Source organism: Ammospiza nelsoni, chromosome 11 (assembly GCF_027579445.1).
Source record: "Ammospiza nelsoni isolate bAmmNel1 chromosome 11, bAmmNel1.pri, whole genome shotgun sequence".
Lineage (NCBI taxonomy): Eukaryota > Metazoa > Chordata > Aves > Passeriformes > Passerellidae > Ammospiza > Ammospiza nelsoni.
Window position 1 is genome coordinate 12,864,657 of NC_080643.1, and position 20,970 is coordinate 12,885,626.

General features: G+C 35.8%; 1 protein-coding gene across 1 annotated transcript in view; it reads left to right on the forward strand.

Moving 5' to 3' along the window:
• Positions 1-20,970, forward strand: part of ERC2 (ELKS/RAB6-interacting/CAST family member 2) — a 353,494-nt gene that overhangs the window by 274,284 nt on the left and 58,240 nt on the right. The window contains exons 19-21 of the mRNA XM_059480170.1: positions 2,206-2,353; positions 15,607-15,738; positions 17,212-17,245. Of these exons, the coding sequence (XP_059336153.1) occupies positions 2,206-2,353; positions 15,607-15,738; positions 17,212-17,245 (314 nt within the window). The remainder of the gene's footprint in view (positions 1-2,205; positions 2,354-15,606; positions 15,739-17,211; positions 17,246-20,970) is intronic.

The following is a 20,970-nucleotide window of genomic DNA, read 5'->3' on the forward strand; positions in this document are numbered from 1 at the left end:
GCCAGGTTGGCCTTTGGGGCTTGGGGCGCCCTGTGACAGTGGAAGATGTCCCTGCCGTGGCAGGGGTGGCACTGGATGGGCTTTAAGGCCCTTCCCAACCCAAACCATTCCATGATTTTATGATAAATTGCTTGTTTTCTGAACGTTCAGAGGAAACAAATAGAGTAGCAAACCACTTTTTCTTTGTATTTTGATACATTAAAAATCTAATATTTTAATGAAAATGTTGTGGAATAGGTATTTGAACACAACACATAAACAAACTGAGAGCCTTCTACAAATCACTACACAACAATTTTTATGCATTATTATGAGGTTTGTAGAAAAACAATGTACCTATATTTCATTTCAAATTAACATTATGGATATGCAGCACTCTGATATATATTTTTTGTGTAATATTGATTATTTAAAATAATTCATAACTATAATTTAAATTAAGACTGTTGGAGTCCTACAGAATTTTCTTTTAAACATCATTTAACTGAGATTTGAATGAACAAGACAGAATAATAAATGAGACTATTAAAGTGTATGAATAAAATGCAACTGTTTATCTAAAATTGATCCATGTCGCATAACTTCGCCTAAAATAAATGGGTTGTTTTCCTTTGACTCCATCAGAAATATTGTCCTATAAATATTTATATTAATACATTAGGAACTTTGAAATAAAAGTGAAATAACTTTCTTGACATTTTTGCTGGCAAGCAAAGGACTGTGAGAATTCCAAACTTTTAGCTCACCTTGACTGTATGAAGTTCATGAGCCGTATTCTTACATTTATTAGCACTTGGAGCCTAAGGTTAATTTATGATTCATTTATCCCTGTTTATTTTTTAATGATTGATCTTATATAGTTCTGGGAAAAGGCACAGGCCATAACATATTCTTTTCTAAAAGCTATTAGGTATTATGTGCTCTTTCTTGGCTGATAAGTCATAGTCTGTCACCGAGTACATTGCAGAAGGTGAATATATTTCTTTTATTTATGAAATTAAAGGACAGATTATGGCCTTGCCAGAGCATGAGCATTTTAGGGTATAAGACACTGCAAGATCTGTGCTTTCAACTGCATGTTGTAAAAAATTGCCTTTGTCTTACCTCCTCACAAACTATTTGTGATGTACCCCTGTGAGTGTCTCTGCCATCCCATGTTTGAGTGCTGTAAGATTGTTTGCTCTCTAAAACTGGCGGTACAAGAATACACAGGAAATGATTTCTCATGAACAATCAGATCAAAAAACCTAGTATTTTACTTTTAGAAATATATTTTGTGTTGACGCAGCAAATAATAATAAATACTGTTGCCTTCTGGTATAAGGCAAGGCGACCCGAACTCTCCAGGGTCGCTCGGGCCAATGAGCACGCAAACACCAATGTGGTGGATGGTCAAAAGGCGTTTATTAACTCTTCTCTTGGGGTTTTATAGTCTAAGGGGGTCTTCTACGTCACAGGGGGTCTGTCTCTACTATCTATGGTTACTAGCCACATTACTATGGTTAGTACTAACCACATTACTATGGTTAGTAAGGAGTGGAAAGTTACCAGGGGTCCAAAGTTACTGGGTGTGGAATGGAAAATTACTGGCTCTGCTGTTAGGGGGCTGCTTTCTAGGGTGGTTCCTTATCTTAGGGGAACAGGGGGTCCTGCCTCTCCGTTACATCATGTAATCTTCCGAACGCCTGTCCCTATCTACCACAAAATACATAGGAAAACATGTAAGTAAATATGAGGAAGATATCCAGAGATTCCTGCACTGAGAACCCTAAAGTACCAAGTTAACAGGATAATATAAAAATTGGTTTTATCTGCTTTCTATTATTTAATCTCTATGATCTGCATAAGTCAAAAGAGATTTGTGTAAGGTATTCTAGAATTCAGGAAAGTGAATTAAAAAAAAATCAAAGATTGAAAAAAGCAAGACATTGCACAGAACTATTGTTAGATATCATATTGTAGTAAAATAGACTGAGATAAATGGTTGATAAAACAAATAATGAAAAGTCTATAAAGAGAAATTTTTGGCTAATTAGTTTATTTCATTATTTGGTTAGACCTGACAGTGTTTGCTATTTAAAGTGTTCAGAAGGTAGGTGATTATTCTCCTAGTGATTGAAAGAAACATCTCACATAGTGTGGTATAGCAGTATATATCTGTTTTAAATGAGAATTTAACAATTTTAATTTTATTTATTTTATCAGACAGGAAGCTTTGCTTGCTGCAATTAGTGAAAAAGATGCAAATATTGCCTTGCTTGAGCTGTCTGCTTCAAAGAAAAAGAAGACTCAAGATGAAGTAATGGCTCTAAAACGAGAGAAGGACAGATTAGTACATCAGTTAAAACAGCAGGTGGGGAGACTTTACTTTTCATACTTTCATGGAAACAGAAAACTGGCACTATTTCCATTTGTACTGTTTTATGCTGATGTCCTTTTGGAAGGGTTCAAGCCAGGTCTTACCCGTGTCAGCAGTTACACAAAGTAGGATGTGTTCCATTTAAGTTTTTATTGCTTCTCTGGAGTTGTTAAGAATTAGCTGCACATTTACTTGGCTCACATTATATGCAGCCAATACATTTTGTTTTCCCTCTTCATATAGTTCCCAGCCTTCTTAATTCTGTGAAAGAGGACAGCAGATGCTCTTTGCAAAAATCAAGATCTGTCCATTCTCTGGACTCTTTTTAACCTACTCTTGTTCACTTATTTGCTTATCTGTTGTAAAATAATTGTGTTTTCAGAAGGCTTCAGGCTTTCTGAGAGGGTATCTAGAAATTGTGATTATCCTTGAAGTGAATTCTCAAATGGGTAAAAATCACTGTGTCTTCAACACTATAAGTAATTTGAGGTTTAAATAAAACCACTTAGTTAAAAACCCCTCTAGAAACAGATATTATCACATATGTTCTGGCAATGATGCAATTGTCACCAGGTCAATCAGCTGCTCAGGATACTTTTCATCAAAATCTATATGATAAATAGGGAGATATGCTTCATGCTTTTTATCACTTCATCCCACTGTGCTGCACCAGAGTAGATGATGTTGAATTCCAAATAATTTTAGGGATTTTTGTTTTGGTTCTCTTTGGAAAAGAGAGGGTGCTTATTTTTTTTAGACATCTCCCTTTTTTACCTTCATCTTAGGTTACTGAAGAGTAAATGAATACACCCCTTTGCCATGTTCCATGATACCTTTAAATATCATGGGTATTTAGAAAATGTTCATCAGAGAACTGAGCAACTGTTTTGTTGTTGTGCTTGTTTTGTTTTGGTGTTGTACCTTTAAGCTATTGCTGGAAAGTGTTCAAAACATTGATGGGTTTCTTCAGACAGAGAGAAGGAAGAAGATTGCTAGAGAAGCATTGTGTTGGAGAACTTCAGTTAGAATTGTAACCAAATACTTCAAATACCTCCATTATTTATAGCGATAAAGATCTTCAGTAAAGCTATTTAACTAGATTAAATTGATGCCAAAATAATCTCCCTGTTATCTCAGACACCACAAAAAAAGAGTCACCAGGAACAGGAATGTGGTTTAACTAGGTCACCCCTTTATTACACTTAAGAATTATCTGATAATAGAGCTTGTAGACTTCACTCATGCTTCTTTAATCCCTCTGGGGAGAACCACTGTCTACCCCAGAGGTTTCTCATGTGCATCCAGCACAAAGGCTGCTCTGGCTGTGCTGGCCAGGGGCAGATTCCCCTGTGTGATTCAGTTCCTCTCTTTCCTTGAGAGATGCTCCCTCTCGAGCTGTTCCTGATTCTCAAGAACCTCAGTGGATGTTCAGCTGCAGCACTGCTTGTTTTCTTCTGCTCTTATTTGTCCCATCCCCCATTTCCGCAGCTGCTACACTGCCGAAAGAGAGAACTCAGAAAAGCCCAACTTCTCCATCCTAATGTGATCATCAAAGGAGAAATATTCACAAATATTAAAAGATGAATCACTAGATAATGCTAAACATTAACATAAAGCATTACATTCATCCTTTTTCTATATTGTAAGAGGAATTTTTGCTTTGAGAGGCAAAATAACATGCTGGTCCATGATAAAAAAAAAATAAATCTGTATTCCTCTCAGATTTATATATATATCCATAATTTCTGACCTTTGTGAATGTCAAATACATTGTAAACCCCTATTAAGACATTGATTTTAAAATAATTTGTCACAATTTTTCACACTGCAAAATAAAATGAGGCATCTTAGAGAAATGAAATGAAATGCCTTTGTCAGGAAATGAGAATATTTATGATTTATTTTAATAAAGCTACAGATAGGCATGTCATATTTTAAAGATTAAAATGTTATTTATATGAATGAGTTGAGCCATCTTTTTATGGGTTGCCACTGTGTGAATTTAAGTAAAAGTTCTGTTATTTTTAAGCTGGAAGAAAAGAATTGTTTTTATGTCAAAACCTAGATAACCTAGAAAAATTATTTGTATCACAGTGTATTCAGCTGTAAAATTAGTTGTAATAATTCTGACCTCTGTGTTGCAAACACATTTTATCACAAGAAACAAACATTTAATTGCAATGGTTTAAATACAATTTAGCAGTTGCAATCTGTCAGTTAAATATTTATTGTTTACTGCTTAAATAATTGGGAAGCATAGTAATACACTCCCAGCAAAACAAAACCATCGGAATTGCTTTGATTCATACACCAAATGCTATATTTTGAGAGCTGTAGAACTTTGTAGTAGGCTTTAAAAAAACCTTTCAGTAATACAGTATTAAATAAAATTACCATGTGGGCTTGGCTGAGAGCTTACATAATGTGCATAATCACCCTGGCCAAGATTCCTTTGGAGAATTCTGAGAAGGTATTTTTAGATAAATTTGTACAGTGATGCAATCCTTCATGAAATAATTAGCTACAAAGTCAATTTTTAGAACTTCTCAAGAGATTTTGGGAAGAGCAGAAGACACTATGTTACTGATTCATCCTGACCTTGGACACTGAGAGAAAATGTCCCAGTTGTCTCTTTTCACTTGTAGGATATAGTGCCAAAAATGTTAGTGCACTTGGCCAAAATGCAAGGTCTTCTTGCTCCTTGAGAGCATTTTATTTTTCTTCTCAAAACGTGAAATTAGAAACCCTTCCAGTGCTTTCAGGGCTGCAGGTGTACAGAATACTCTGGCCAGAGGCAAAGCTGGTGTTTGGCAGAGTTTTTTAGTTCACTGCTCTATATTTCATCACATCAACATATTGCTAATGCAGCAAAAAGGGTGAGAAACCATCAAGGAATTTAAAAAATGTGTGTAATCACACTTCCTCAGCAAACTAACAGCTAGCAATATTTTCTCTTGCATGCAATACACAGAATTATTTCTTACTAATTATCTTGTAAATATTTAAAAAATCTCTTTCAGCAGCAAATGAGTAAAGTGGAATTGTAGGCAGCATGTTGCATTACATATACTGTTCTAAAATACTTTAGAAACCTTGCTACTCTGATATTATGGTGGGGACATCAAGCATTCAAGAGCAACAAAATACCCCAAATTGCATTTTCACTGGTAAATAAATTCAGCTTTATTTCACTGTACGTTTTATGATATTGAAAGGGTTTATTTTACTGTATGAGAAAAAGAATATTTCTAGAAGTTGTTGTGATTGTGATTATTCTGGCAGCCCAAAACATTTTTCTGCAGCACTTTGAATTAATTAATTAATTTTATTTGAGCTCTCTGTATGTCTAACAAGCATGGGAGCAGAAAAGTCACACACTGTTTTTTCACAGTGTCACTACAGACATGGTTATCTGCAGCACTTGTGAGCAGCAGCAGCTCTAGGGTTGGTTCCTAATCACTGTTGCTTCAGTTTCTGATGCTATACTAATTTAATCTTTCTGATTGCCTTCAGTTTCACAGGTGTGTGTATTATAGGACCGCATAATTTTCTTGTTGTTGTTGTTATTGCTGTTGTTGTTATTGTATTGCTGCTGTTGTTTACACAGATCTGCTTCAGAAAGACGTTTATTGTGCAGCATCATTGCACAGTGAGTGGAATCCATGTTACGAAGCCATTCACATGGGTACTGCAGACATAATTGATCATTCTGCTGCTTTTTTACCTCTTCAGTTTATGCTGTTTACCATTAGTCATAATATTGGTCTTGTTCAAGCTTTGAGCACCTAATTGTGAACAAAAGAGAAGTCTGAGACCCTTAAGTTATAATTTTATTTTTGTTGCACTTATGGTACACAGGTTCTTTGTTTATTTTGAACAGGTAAGAATAGATGTCCTACTAACTTCATAATCAGCTTGATTACTTTTTCCTTAAAAGTTCTCAAAAAATGTAGTAAAATGGCTTTTACTCTCTGATTTTACATGTGGCTATTCACATTCCATTTATGTCAATACAAAGCATTCAGTGGCCTTACTGTCTTAAAAACCATTTTAGTTTACTTTTCTATTAATTAGAAATATCTAAAGTAATATTTCAGCATGTCTTTACATTGGGGTTTATTCTCCTAATTTTTAACCTGATTTTTTAATCTGTGTTTTTGCACATGGATCATGAGAGTCATTGCAAATGGATTGAATCTCAGTTTTGCCCAGTGGATTCCTGTGGGGGTGGAAGTGCAGAGTGTCACTTTTCCCTGCAGCTTTACACAGCAGGGGCACAGGGTAGGCAAGGCAATGTGTGAGTGGAGCTAAAAGCCTTTGCCTGAAAAACAGTTGAAAAAATACTGAATATGTTGGCAGCGCTCTCATAACACTTTTCACATATTCTCAGCAAGACTTGACAATTTTTGTTATAAAATTTGATAGACTTGGGTCATAGCTGGATATGGTATGACTTTTTCCTCCTTCTGCTCTTAGGAATCCAGTCTTTTGCATGGTATTTTTACACAAACCTTTTCAATGAGAGTGGCTTCTTTTGCCCTTAGCAGTCAGCTTCTGAAAGCACCACAGGCTTGGTACATGAGCCCTTTCCTGCTTTAAAATCTGTTTCTGTTTGTTCTCTATTCAGAGTTTTTTGATTCTTGAAGGATCTGTGTCACAACCTAAATCTTTTTTCACTGGTGATAATCTGGTCTTGAATTTATCCTACAACTTTGTTCAGACAAATGCTTTAACTTCACTGAGACTGAAAATCTTAAATGGAAAAAGTAGGCAATGCAGATATAAAATAATATATATATTAACACTGGAACTTTTGTAATTCTGGATCTGGCCTGCTTGGTGAAATTGGTTATTAAGTACATCAAACAAGAATAGTGAATATCTCCATTATAACACTCTGAACTCCAAGCCAAAAGGATTTTCTCCATCTGACATGTTTTAAACAAATCCTTATGTTCTACTGCAATGTACCCCATGATAATAAGACTAAATGTAGTTTAACGCTTGATCTCAAATGCAGTGCTAAGTAGCCAGCTATTAACAAAAAAGTAAAAAACTGTAAAAACTGGGTGTCAGATATTTCTGATGCTGTAATTGTGGATAAAACTGGTAATTCTTACAGTCCAGCATCAAAAAGAAACTAGCTATCTGTAAGGTGTCTCTATTAAGCATATTAAGACAGTGGCGTGATGCTATCACCATTTCAGTCCATACTGAAATATACAACCAATATATTGAAATGAATATTTTATTTAGCAATTTTTGTTGCATACAATGGAATAAATGTAGTAATTTCAACTTAAGGTATATTTTCTATATGATACAAATGGGAGACCTGGGCTTGTATTTAAATTGTAAAAATTGAAGCTGAAACTCACTAATCAGACATTAAAGATGGTGAAAAATGACCAGTGCTACTAACCAGAGGTTTGCAGTTTCTAAGGTCTTATTTAGCTGCTGAAGTTTCTGATTCATGTCTGGTTTTCAATAATTATTATGGGGAAGTATCTTTTTAATGAGTTATTTCCTGTTGTAAAAAGGAAAAAAGGGAACCCTCCTTCTTCCGTTGCTTGTCTGTTTTTAGTAGGCCCTGGCCTGAGATATCCTCAGGCAGCTTCAGTTTCAGAGCTTTAATTACGCTTTTTAACCCACTTCTTTGTGTCTATGTTCTTACATACTTCTATGTAATTACCCAGGTTAGTAGTAGGACTCAGACAAATACCTTTAGCATGACTTGAGCCTATACATTACTGAGTATGCTGTATTATTACAAGATATTTCCTGCACTTCAAGCCATACTTTTAATTCTCAGAGCTTTAAAAGACTTCAAAACCACGAATTCTGAATGCCCAAAAAAAAGTCAGACAGTCCATGTTCTATTCAGCATAGCTTTGTGTAATCACAAGTGTCAGAAAAGTTGAAATTTGGCCTCAGTACTTTAGATAAGTGTCTGCTTGGCACTTGGAAGTGCTGCCTGTCTCTGTGTGCCAAGTGTCCAATATCCCAGCTGGTGTTTGGGAGGCTGTTGTCCTTCAACTTGTGAAGAGGGAGGCTTACTCTGAGCTTTAGCTTCTTTCAGGGTAAGTCAGTCACATGTTGTCATCTTGCAAAGCAGCAGGTGTAATGGTTGCTCATACCAGTTAAATAGTGCTCTAATTACAAAAGGACTGAAGTGTCTGTAAATCTTCTATGCTTAGGTTCAACACTAAAGTACCAGACCTATGTCTCTGAAAAGATTTACGTAGAAGTTGCTTTGCGCTGCTGCAGAGAAGTCAGAGTATTAATTTGTCCAGCAATTGGTTTTGTATTTTCCCTGGGTGGAATTCTGGATTTAATGAAAATCTGGAAAATAGTCAATACCCTATTTTCTGTCCTGTGAGGGCAGACAGGGCCTGAACATGAACTGCTCTGGGTTACATGTTAGAGATGATAAGAATTCTAAGTTTAATTCAAATTTTAAATGTAAAGCCATCATGTGAGTTAAGTAAATATAGATGTGAAAAAGAAAAATATGCATACTTTCTTAGCATGGAAACTTGACTGTGTCCCTTACATTGCATGGAACAGTCTTATCCTTAATGAGGTACAACCTAAAAAGAGTTAAATGCAGAGTAGCCAAGCTTTTCTGCAGTGTGCTATCATGCACACTCTGAGCCTGCATGCATCCTGTCTCTCACACTTTCCAAGACAAGTCATACACTATTACAGGAAAAGAAAAACATGCTTATTAGTCCATTTGGAATTTTAACAGGGAAAAATTTGTGTTCTTCAATGGAGGCAGGAAACAAATCAGCAAAGCCAGGTTAAAATGTAGTTAAGAGTAAGAATATAAGAACAGATTACATTACAGGGATGTTATAAAAAGAAAATGCATAATTAAAGCACTCAGTAAAACATAACACTGCCCCATGGTGATGCATTCCAACACCCATAAGGTTATGATTATCATACTTATTTAGCATTTGCAGTTGCTGGTTTGTTAACATACTTCAGTGTTTTTGTTATCTTTCACTTACTGATGAGTGCTTGCAAACCTGAGTGTCTTAACATCATTTTTTTTTCATTGGAGTTTTCTTGGTGTCCAAAACCTTCCTGCACAAGCAACAAAGAAGCCTGAATTGAATATTATTGTATATTTATACTCATTTAAGACAAGAGTATAATTTATTTTGGAAATAATTAGCATGATGTTGTTAGTATTACACTGTTAAAAGTGGAATGAATAATTAGCATAAATTAATACAATTTCTGCCAGTCTATTAAGTCCACTTCCTCCATGCAGCTGTAATACTGGCAAAAGATCCTTCAGAGCAATAACAAGTTAAAAGATCCTCTGGCTTGTGGAAAAAGGACCCTTCTGTCAGAACCATACTTGGTGGGTGTGTTTTAACAATTTGTTGAAATTCACTCATTTCATTGTGTGGATTCAAGAAAAGTGCTGCCCTTACAAACGAAGCAGTCTCAAGGTTTGGCTTTCTAGCAATAGCCTTGGAATTTTCTTTTCTTTTACAGTTGGATAGTTAGCGAAACAGTGCCCCAAAGTATAGCAAAAGTTTAAACTGAAACATTGCAAAGGAATCTCTCCGAAGTATTTTTCTAGATGGCAAATCAATCTCACTCTTTGGCTTCTTTTCACACCATTTATGCAGGATGCAGGTATCTCTACAGGCTTGAGCTGCTAAAAGCAGGTGGAACAATGACAGTGAGGTTGAAGATGATTTTTAGAGGCTCCAAGGTTGGAACTTGAACTTGTTATTTTTTGATTTCAGAAAAATATTTAGTTAAGATGAGACAACAGGAGTGGAATAAAGGAAAACTTGCTGAAGATGGTTTTTAAACAAAGTAAAAAAGGATTAGTGAACTTAATAAAGTTCTGGAAATACAGGCTTTACATGGCATTTCAGGTTTTTTTGTAGCTTGTGATGACTTTTTTGTTATCAAAAGTCACCATAAGGATTATTACAAGCACGGGATTCTGTGGTGCTTTCTCAAATGCCTTTTGTAGCTACTTTCCAAGACTGTCTTCCTCTGTGGTATTGTAAATTGTTTTATTGTAATATTTTGGGGTTTTTTAATAAGAAAATACACCATTTCTATAAAGTCATGATTTTATAAACTTTTATAGTTTATAAAAGTTTACTTTTATAAAAGTAAACTTTTATAGTCACTTAAAAGATTGTAAGTGACAAGTGTAATTTCTTGAACTTTAGGGGTGTGTGAGGGCAAGTACAGTGTTTGCTGTCCGACATTTAATGAATTGTAACTTGCCAAATAGCACATCCAATATAAATTGTATTCCATGGCAGTTTGTGATTTCTGAATTGTGCAGCAGTGGAAATGGTAAGAAATTCTTCCCTTGTCTTCAGATGATGACAATTTTCAAAGAATGTGTAAAAATATTGTTCTAATGTGAAAACTGATTTTATTTGGAGAGCATAAGGCCAGAGCTGGCTTAATTAGCAAACATTTTGTTAATCCTCTGTTAATGCAACTCAGGATTGGAGCATTGAATTCATACAGGAAAACCAATTGCAGTTGCACATGCTTTTATTAAATCTAAATTCATTCCAATAATTCCTTCGTGCAGCCTCTGGATAAACTTGGTGAATTCTGTAGTCTGGAGAATGCAATTCTCTTAGATCAATGCCCTTTTCTGTTTTCTAAAATATTGTCTCAGAGAAGAAAAGCTTGGATAAAATCACCTGTTATTAAAAATTATGAAGAATAGAACTAAAGGCCTGCCTCATGAAGTTTTCAGCGTTTTTTGTGGAATTATTGGAATGTGGAATTAGAATGTGGAATTATTTTCAAACAGTGGGATTGCAAGAAAAAGAGTTTCAGTGTCATTAAAGACAACAAGAGGCCGTAGCAGAATCAAACCTAGAATGTGGGTCTCTAGATTTTAAATTTTGTGCTTTTAGACTTATACCACAGTATAGCTCCAGGACAGCCTGCAGGCCTTATATCTGCCTCCTTCTCATACAGGGAAAAATCCTACCCTATTGAAAGTGAATATTCTGGAAATATTTCAAATTCCATTAAATGAAGAGAGATTGAGAAGAAAATCCAAAGGAAAGTAATAGCTATTGAATTGTATTACACCTATATCCCAGAGCAACAAATCTTACTATTTTTCCTCATTTGAACCTCATTCATGAGAGTTTCATTGTTAACTTGATCCAGATGACAGATGAAAGCATAGTTCCCTATTGCCACCTTGCTAAAATATTTTGTAAAAGACAGTTTTAATATTACAGTTTTACAGTTACAGATTGCTGTTAAGCTATTTAGTCTGTTACCAGTCAATCAAAGACTTTCATTTCACTTTGGTATATCCTTCCTTAAACTCAACAGACTTTTAGGAGGACAAGAAATATCTGTCAGTTTTCTTGCAGTGCTAGGTCATAAATTCTTTGGTAAATGGGTTAAAAATTCAGTTTCACATACCATTCATGACCTTGACAGCTTAGCAAATAGTGATATTGAATGATCAAAGACAAGTGTTTCAAGCCCTAAGGGTTAATATACCTGTGCAAGTAGATCTGAGCTGCTTTTAATTCCTTGATCATTCCTTTATTTCAAAATGGATGCAGTATTTTTTGAATGGAGTCAATAAATTAAGAGCAAAAAAAAATCTGAGGACACTGTTTAGGCTGGAACTAATAAGGCTGTACATGGTCTTTAGGAGATAGAGTTAATTAATTGTTGCATTTTACAAGTTCACATGTTTTTCTTTTCTAGTATAAATCCAAATTAAAACTTATTCCTTCTCAGGTGTGGGAAGGCCTGTTGTTCTCTAGACATTTTCAGAAAGAACTGTTGGCTGAGCTGTGGCTATGTAAATTTTTTGTAACCCCATTTTCAGGTGTGAGAGGAGAATGTGAATACAAGTTTGACTTGTGCAATAGAACTATTTCAGATAATAGTGCGGAGTAACCAGTGGTGCACATTAGATATTGAACAATTTGAATGCATGTGTGATCACCACTCTAATTTTCATTTATTGTATATTTCAAGATTCAATTTCTTGATCATCCAGAAACATCAGTATTGAGTGATGTTCTGTGCTTTCTAAAGAAATGTAAGAAAAGGTCTTGGCTGTCCTTGAATAGGAACTTTTCAGGCATGCTGAAGGTGTTGCAGGAAGTGATGGCATTGCCAGGTCACTGTGTGCTATTTCCCCTCTCAGGTGGCCCTGGAGCAGTCCCTGGATGTGCTGCTCTGGCACCCAGACCAGGAGGATTTTCCTCTGGCTGATAAACCAGTGTCCCAACACGTACACACCTTGCTGTGTGCCTGTATGTAGGTGTAGGGGTGTGAAGCCCTGGGGTCCTGAACAAATTCCAATGTGGTTAATTAACTCCTTCCTCAAATAAAAATATAGTTGACATTTCAAAGCCTCCTAAATATCAAAAGCTGGCAAAGGGAGAAAACAGAAGTGATGTTACAGATTTTCTGTTTAGAAGGATGTGAAAAGGATTGTATTGTTCCTCAGGACAGCTTTACTTTGGTTCTTCTCCAGAAATCCTTCTGCTTGTCCTCCTCAAAAATCTTGCTTTTAAAAGTTTGAAATCATAAGGTGTTTGTACTTGTTAAGCCAAAGCTAAGCATACCTGGAAAATACAGGTATTTTCAGTGTAGAAGTATAGCACTAGGACTAGCTAAAGCAAAGGCAAACAGAACATCAAAATCGTATCTGCTATCAGTTAAAGAGCTAACAAATAAAAACAAAAAGCTTTTTAAAGTATTCTTTTGCCAGATAAGTTGCATCATTTTAAGAAATGGATGGCAGTTACAAGTCTTGATGAACTTTAGATGGTTTGATAGTTACTTGAGTGGAAAAGAAATTCTCATTTCATATTTCTCGTATATTGTGCTGCCAGTAGAGGCACACTAAAGGAAGGCTACTAGAGCATTAACATTTCTTTGTGCACATTTTACTGCAATCTGGCATGCAAAAGGAAGAAACATAAGAAGTAGTTTATTTATATTTCAGCACCAAATTAGAAAGATGACATCATTCATTTACAGTTCTTATCCCATGACACGCCTAATCCCCAACACCTCATTACAAAGGACACTTTTAGGATTGCATATCTCATCTTGTTTAACTTTTGCATTCTTTATGGAATAGTTGAAAGGTAGGAAATTTAAGGCTGTTCATTGATAAGAAAATAAACTAATAAAGTTTTAGGAGCTTCCCCAAAGAGGCAGGGTATGACAGTGTTTATAGTAAGTGGCTTATTATTTGTCTATTAATTCTCCATCTTTTCCACTCTTTTGTTCAAAAGCCCTTCCTCTTTGAATCTAAAGACAAACAGACAACCATGGTGATTCAGACTGAGATGATCTTTTTATCAAAATCAGTAGAAAGTCACAACTGAAATTCATTCAGTTGCTCGCTTCCATCTTTGTATTTGGGAGAAAATAAAATATTTCCAACTGTGCTGGTTCTTCTCACTCTGTACTGAGAAAATGCTCTTAGAGTGCCGTGGAGATGCTCAGAAAGTCTAATAGTGCACATCTGACCTGTGATGTTTTCTCTGTTTTGTTGTTGTGGATTTCTTGAGGATTTGGTTGGGTTAGTTGGTTGTTTCTACTGAAACTGATTGCAGCTCCTCTCCTGTAAAGCAGTTTTCTCTGATCCTTTATTGAGCATCATGCGAAGTGCTTGAGAAACATTGTTACAACTGAAAAAAATTAATTGCTGAACAGGTACATCAGGACTTCCTAGGATTCTGTGGCTGTTTTCCTGCCATTAGACTGTGTTATACTTGAAATATTATGTAATATGAATATTTAGTTTGCTTGTTTTTTTCAAATCCCTTTTCAACTTCAGCAAAAAACATTAAAGTTGGGGAATTTAATAGCAGTCTCTGAGTTTTACATGAAAATATACTTGCCAGTGAAATTTTCCAAACAGACACTTTCATATAGAATTGTTGTTGAAGGAAAATCAAATTATGGCAAATTATCCTGGAAGTAAATCTACCACATCCTAGATATGTGACACGAGTTATCTCATGGGCACTTGGCATTGGAAGGCAGTTAGACCAGTTAATATGGGGACATACTGAACAAATGAATTGTGTTCAAATTCGTCTGCTTCTCTTGGTCCTTTGGAGCTCATTAATCTGGGCAAAGTCCTGGGCAATGTGTTTAGCTCCCATCCTCAGTGGGATTGCCATGAATCCTCCTGCCTTGGAGCATGGTATCAAGTGAGCTAAGACTGCTATCTTTCCTTCAGACATCTGTGTGGTATTAATTGTATATGCCTCCAACTGATTATTTTAATTTTGGAAGAGATCTTTGTGAGTTACACCATTTTTTTCTGGGTTTTGTTAGTGCAAAATTAATTAAAACTTGATAGCAGTTTAAGAGGTTTGCCTGAGAGAGTCTTCAGTCCTGGTATCACAAAAAAATAACAACTGTATCTATTGGTGTCAGACTATTGGTAGAAAGATATTTTTGGTGTTATGAGCAAGGTTTGAATTATTCAAGTCTTTGTATTTCATGGTATGGAATAATTGTAATAGTGATAAAGAGCAGCATTGTATCTTGTTATCCCATGGTGACATAGATTTTATTATCTGTACACAGCTGTAGCTGAAGTGTTGATCTCTTTTTCAAGATCTATATCTTTAACTTACTTCCATTCAGTAGTGTGTCAAGTTCCATAATCACTTATTTCTCTAAGTGCCTGTGTCTCTATCACTTAGTTTTCAGATTCATTTTACTTATTGTTTAGCAGGGCGATCGTGGTGTAGAATTAAAATAAATTACCCAAAATAGAACTTCTAGAGCTATTCATGGTTGTTGCTGACATGCCTTGGTAGCCAACTGTAAATGTTTGAGGTACACTTAATGTTCCTTTCAGAGAGATTTAAGAAGTCAATTGCTAAGACATAATGTTAGACTGGAAAAATAGGAAACCGCTCTAAAATAATACATTTAGAAAAGCTGAATGTCTTTGCCTTTCAAACACATTATCTGTCATCATTTACTTTTCTGACTTCTTCATGTCATTCTATGGATGTGAAAGCTGAAACAGAGGATGTGTTCACATACTTGATTTCTCTATTTCTCTTTCCTTTACTTTGTGAGCCAGCAGTCTGGATTTCTATTCTTAGATCCTCCAGCTCAAAAAAACTCCCAAAAAACCCCCAGAGCTGAGTGATTCCTAAAACACTGTCCGAATAATACATTCCAACATGCAATAAAATTGTCTTGCTTTACATTTTAAACAGACACAAAACAGAATGAAGCTGATGGCAGATAACTATGATGATGACCATCACCACTACCACCACCATCACCACCACCACCACCATCGGTCTCCTGGGAGGACACAACACAACCACAGACCCTCTCCAGATCAGGTTGGTCACCTCTTTCTTCACCCTCAGTTTTATAACTTTGTTGTTTTGCTATTTCAGAATAAAATAAATTTTCCAAAGATCTAATAAGCAACGATGCGTTCCTTGAACTGAAGCTAATAGCTCTGGTCTTCATTTCCATCCTGAAATAGTTTAAAATTTTGGCTTTTTGTTTGGAGCCTTATTTTTCTGGAGTAGAAAAACAGTCTGTAGAAACAAGTAACTCATTTTCAGATGAAGGAGCCTGAGTATAAATTTAACATTGCTTTTATATGAAAAATCATTTTTTGATACTAAACTAGGTTATAAGTTCATAATGTCTGGGTGGAAATAAAAGTGAAAAACAAGGATGAAAATATAATGGGGATGTATGATAGACTACTTAATTGGGAGGAGGAGAATAAGAGGCAAATTACACTTTTTTTACACAGTGACCAAAGGAATTATATTAGTCAAGAGCAGGTAAGAATGAGAAAACATGATTTCTTGGATACTAATGCAAATTGAAAAACCCCAAAACACAAACTATAAACCTGAACAACATAATACATAATCCTTTGAATTCTTGGAACATGTTAAGAAGAACTTTTTCTGTCAGAAAGAGGAGAAGGGAATTAAGGACTTGCTGTCTTGGTTTGGTTCTGTTTCTGATTAACAGAGATAAGTTGGCCGAGTTTATAAAAGAAGGGAAAATTGTATGGAAATATCTGTAAAATAAAAAAAAAAAATTGGCTTTCTGCAAGGAACGGAAGGATAAAAAAGCCAAAGTGAAGGCAAGAGATGTGAAAAAACAGGTAATAACCACCACAGTGTTACTGAAACCTAGACACTGTTTTCAACTTATTTAAGAAACCTGCACCTGTGAAAGAAATTTGAGGCTCAAGAAAATGTAAGAGAGTTAACATTTAGTCAAGTGCTTTTCAATGCATGGTAACAGCTTATTCAGGGAGGAGAATGGATAAGAAGCATAATGAAAGTCAGTATTAAAGCATATTCAAGAACATTGAGATGTTATATGAATAGTGGAAATAGGTGCATGATTAGAGATAGAGCACATGAAATAGTAGCTATTTTACTAGTATTTACTAGCGCTTGTACTCAGCTTTTTTCCTAGGTGATAGTTTTGGGCCATTCTCTAAAAAAGAAGGCATGTCCAGCATACCCATCCTATATTTAGTCTGCTTAAATTTGCCAAGGAAAATTAAATCAAGCAAATCTAATTTGATAGGGAACTGGTTTTGTGGTTAAAGCAGAAAGTGATCGCTCTTAATTCATTGGGTGTTTTACGCTGTCCCACCAGATATTTGTAATATGCAAATAAATATATAATTTTGCAATGTAATTAATAAATAATGTAAAATTAATTCCAATAATAAAAGCTTTAATTAAAATTGTATTTTTAAATTTAAATAATTATGAGATTGCCATGACATGGGTGTGCAACCTATAGACAAATTTTCTATTGCTCATTTTCAGGCAGGAGGGCCAGTTACCGCAGGATTCCAAAGAGGTCTGTCCTTTATCTGACCGTGGAGTATTTATTTAGAGATTATTTCAGTGGTGAAATCGAAATGCCATTAATATTGTTGGTCATGTATAGAGATGTAAGAAGCTCGAAGCACAGCAGGAGCAGTCAAACTGCTCAATAAGCTGCTCCAGTCTTGATAAACTGGAGAGAGTCTAGAATTTGAAATTTGAGATTCGGCAAAGACAAGTCTGCTTACAGGGGAGAAGTCACATATGCTATTGAGGTAATAGCATGGAGAAAGGAATCTGTTATACTGGAGGTATAGTATCTGGAATACCATTGCAGTGAAGTTGGATCTAATTCTAGGATAGATATAATACTGAAGAAGAAGCAGGAAGCAATTATTCTGTTCCTTGGAGCACTGGAGAGAGCTCATCTGAAAAGCTGTTTACAGTTCTGATCTCTATGCTTTAGGAAACATAGACAAAGTAGAAAGGGACAGAAGGAGAGCAACAAGAGTGATAGAAGTTTTAGAGAACATGACCTGTGGGGAAGGCTTAAAGAACATGGTTTGTTTAGTCTAGAAAGTACCAAAGAGGAGACATAAGTCTTCTAATACATAAAATGTTGTTGTAAAAAGGACGATGATCAATTGTATTCCGGTGCCCAATGGAGAAAGGCTAGGAGCAGTAAATTTAATTTTGCCAGGAATAACTAGGTTAGTTTTTAAAAAGAAAACTTTTTCACTATGAATCTAATGAATCTGTAAGTGGAAACACAATGTGGACATTCTTTCATATACATGTAATGGAAGGTCCTTTCTTGGAGGTTTCTAAGAACAGGTTAGATGAATAGAGCTTTGTTTCAGCTTGTGTTGGACACAAAATAGGTGTTCCCCTGAAGTGCTGTCATCCCAAAATTTCCACAGACTGTGAACAATGGATTAGCCCAGCAAATGTTTACTTGTAAAGAAAGCAAATAGGAGATTCCTAGCAAAACCCTTGCTGAAATAACCTTTGGGAACAGCACAGTCAAGGGTAATAATGAGTGAACTCTAGACATTGCTTTATCTTACATTTTTCAATCATGGATTTTATTTTTCTCTTTACTTTTTATGTTGTTATTTACCCCTCTTTACAACATTCATTTGTGCAGCAATTTGATTGCTGTGTGCTATAGAAACCTGCATTTCCCATTCAACATTACACACAGATTCTAGGTATGTGACTATTCCTCTTCAGGTATTCACATTTTTTAATGATTATATTTTTGTTATAACTCTTAGCTAATTTCCTATTCTGCTGTGGGCAGCGTGTGACAGAATGACTCTAGTCTTAGTGAAGACCAGGATCTCTGACTTCTCTTGAAGGAGCTTGTTGAGCACCTTTTTTTAGATACAATGGATATGTTTTGGTCTTCTGGCTGCTGCTAGGGAACAAAGACAAATGTCCAGACACTTATAGCCTTTATTCCCTCTTTTTTTGCTCTCTAGGGAGAGGCATAGATGGTGACCTTTTTTTGCCGTTCTTGTCTGGACCTAACTCTGGTCCAGTTGTAAGGAAACTTCATAAAGAGTTGGAAGACTCTCTCATCTGCCCATACAAATGGTTTTTTACAGTTGGTCAAGATGTGATTTCTGTTTATTTTAGTACATCTGATTTTTATTTGACATAAATAAATTTCAGGAGATTGAGTGCTGCCATGTCAGTAAGATATATTAACAATATTTTACTAGTCTTTAAAAAAACAAGAAAAAAAAAGATAATTTTGCAGCTTTGCACAAAAACTTAAATTTATTCTCTTCAGTTTTGGCTTGAGAGTTGGCAATCTTTCTTAATTTCCACCTGGAAACATTTTGGCAGTCAGTGTGTATCCTGAAGTGCGGGTGTAATACTCCTAGAATGAAAATGAGCTGAATAAGCATTTTGCTCTAGCTTCAGTTTCCAAGGAGTTGTAGTATGTAGTCCCTTGTAGAGTGCATTACAGTAATCTAATCTGGATTGTTGCATCCAGGAGTTACCTGAAACAAAAAAAAACCCATGTCTAAATAAATTGGAACTTCCAGATTTAGCAGCTATCTTGCCCCACAGCACAGACTTTCCCCCAAACCAAACTGTCCAGCTCCCTGCCTCTTGTATTTTTCACCTCTACATAATTTTTCCTTAAAACCTTTTTGCCTTGGCCTCAGTTGCCCGCATCATCTTTCAGTTTCTCCCTTTTATAGAAAATGTTTTGAAGGAAGTGCCTGCTTGTGTCACACCAGTGACTGTATGCTCTCTTTGCTCAAGCAAATTGCTGGTGGAGGTTGTTATGAATCGGCACGTTTGTATTCCCTGCCACAGCTGCCTCACTGGGCAGCCCTCCTTCTGTCAGTTGTGTCCTTTCAGTACGGGAGCAGCCCTGCGAGTTACCAGCCAACAGAGAATTCTGCCCTGCTAGCCGCAGTTCTGGTCAATTTGTTGCCTCTCGCTCCCTTTGCTTTTCTGATCTCAGGAGCCTCTCAGTCCCTCCCTGTCTGTTCCCAATTCTGAATTTCAGGCTCTAGTCACCCATATTCACTTACTGGTCATTTCTCTGGGGATTTTTTACTCCCTGTTCAAAGTCCTTGCAGTCCTCAACTTGTATGACCAATCTCTAACTCCAGGATAGTCTCCACATAATGAACAGCAATCTTTGCTTATCACCCAGGACTTCTTCAACTTCATGAGAACATTAAGATGTGGTTCAAGGTTCTAAGTTCAAGATTCTGCTTATGGACTGCTTAGTAAAAAACTTTAATTGATTATGAAATTAAAAGTGGCATTTCTACAGGAAAAAAGTGTAGGTAATCTGGCACGAGTATGTCTTAGATTAAGTTAGTTTGATGGCATTCTCAATAGGAAATGAGGCTATTGGAGAGGTCATAGGGAATAACTTGATTCTGCATTAACACAGTGCAGGACTGGAGGTATAATATCTGCATAATTTTCATACTTTAGATTTTATTGCCAATCCTGATGATTATAACAACTGTCAAGTCTTCTTACTTTCCATAGTACTGGAGATTTTTAAAGAAATAAAATGTACAGTGTTCCTAATCTCCTAAGAGTTTTCTGAATACCTGAGCTGTAGTGGATTCAAAGCTGAATGCTTTACTCTTTGGTCACCAGGGCTACAAATATATTTTGATTTTGTTTTATAAGAGATTATGTGCTCATAGAAAATAATCAGATTTTTAGAAAAATGTGAATATCATAGGGCGTGCTTTAGGAACTTGAATGCTTTCCAAAAAGTTGGCCCTATTCTTAGAAGCTATAATTGAGGATGGAATGTCACATGGTGCCTAAGCATGTAAAAAGATGTCCTTTTATGTCTTTTAATCCTGTCTGACTACACAGAGATTTTTTTTTTTCCCTACTTAAAACATTTTTGATGGCTCTTCTACAAGATTTAGTGTTTAGAAGTAATTTGTTACAAACTCACCAACAAGTTTTCTGTTCCTCTGAGATCTCAGTGAGGAGGCCTAAAAGGTAGTTCAATGTTTCTGAACTATCCTCCTATCTAAAGGAAAAGTCCTCCTTATCAGGAGAGAGATGGGGCAGGGTGCATCTCTGGAGCTTCCCTTCCTCCAGTCACAAGGCCAACTGTTCCAGAATGAGCCTTTAGCTGTGTTACTTTTAAATGTGCCTCATTTTAAACAGACTTTTTAAAAGCATTCTTTTCTTCATTTGAGAAAAGAAATCACCTGCAGTGATGTGTGAAACTTGACAACAAACTGACTGCTGCCA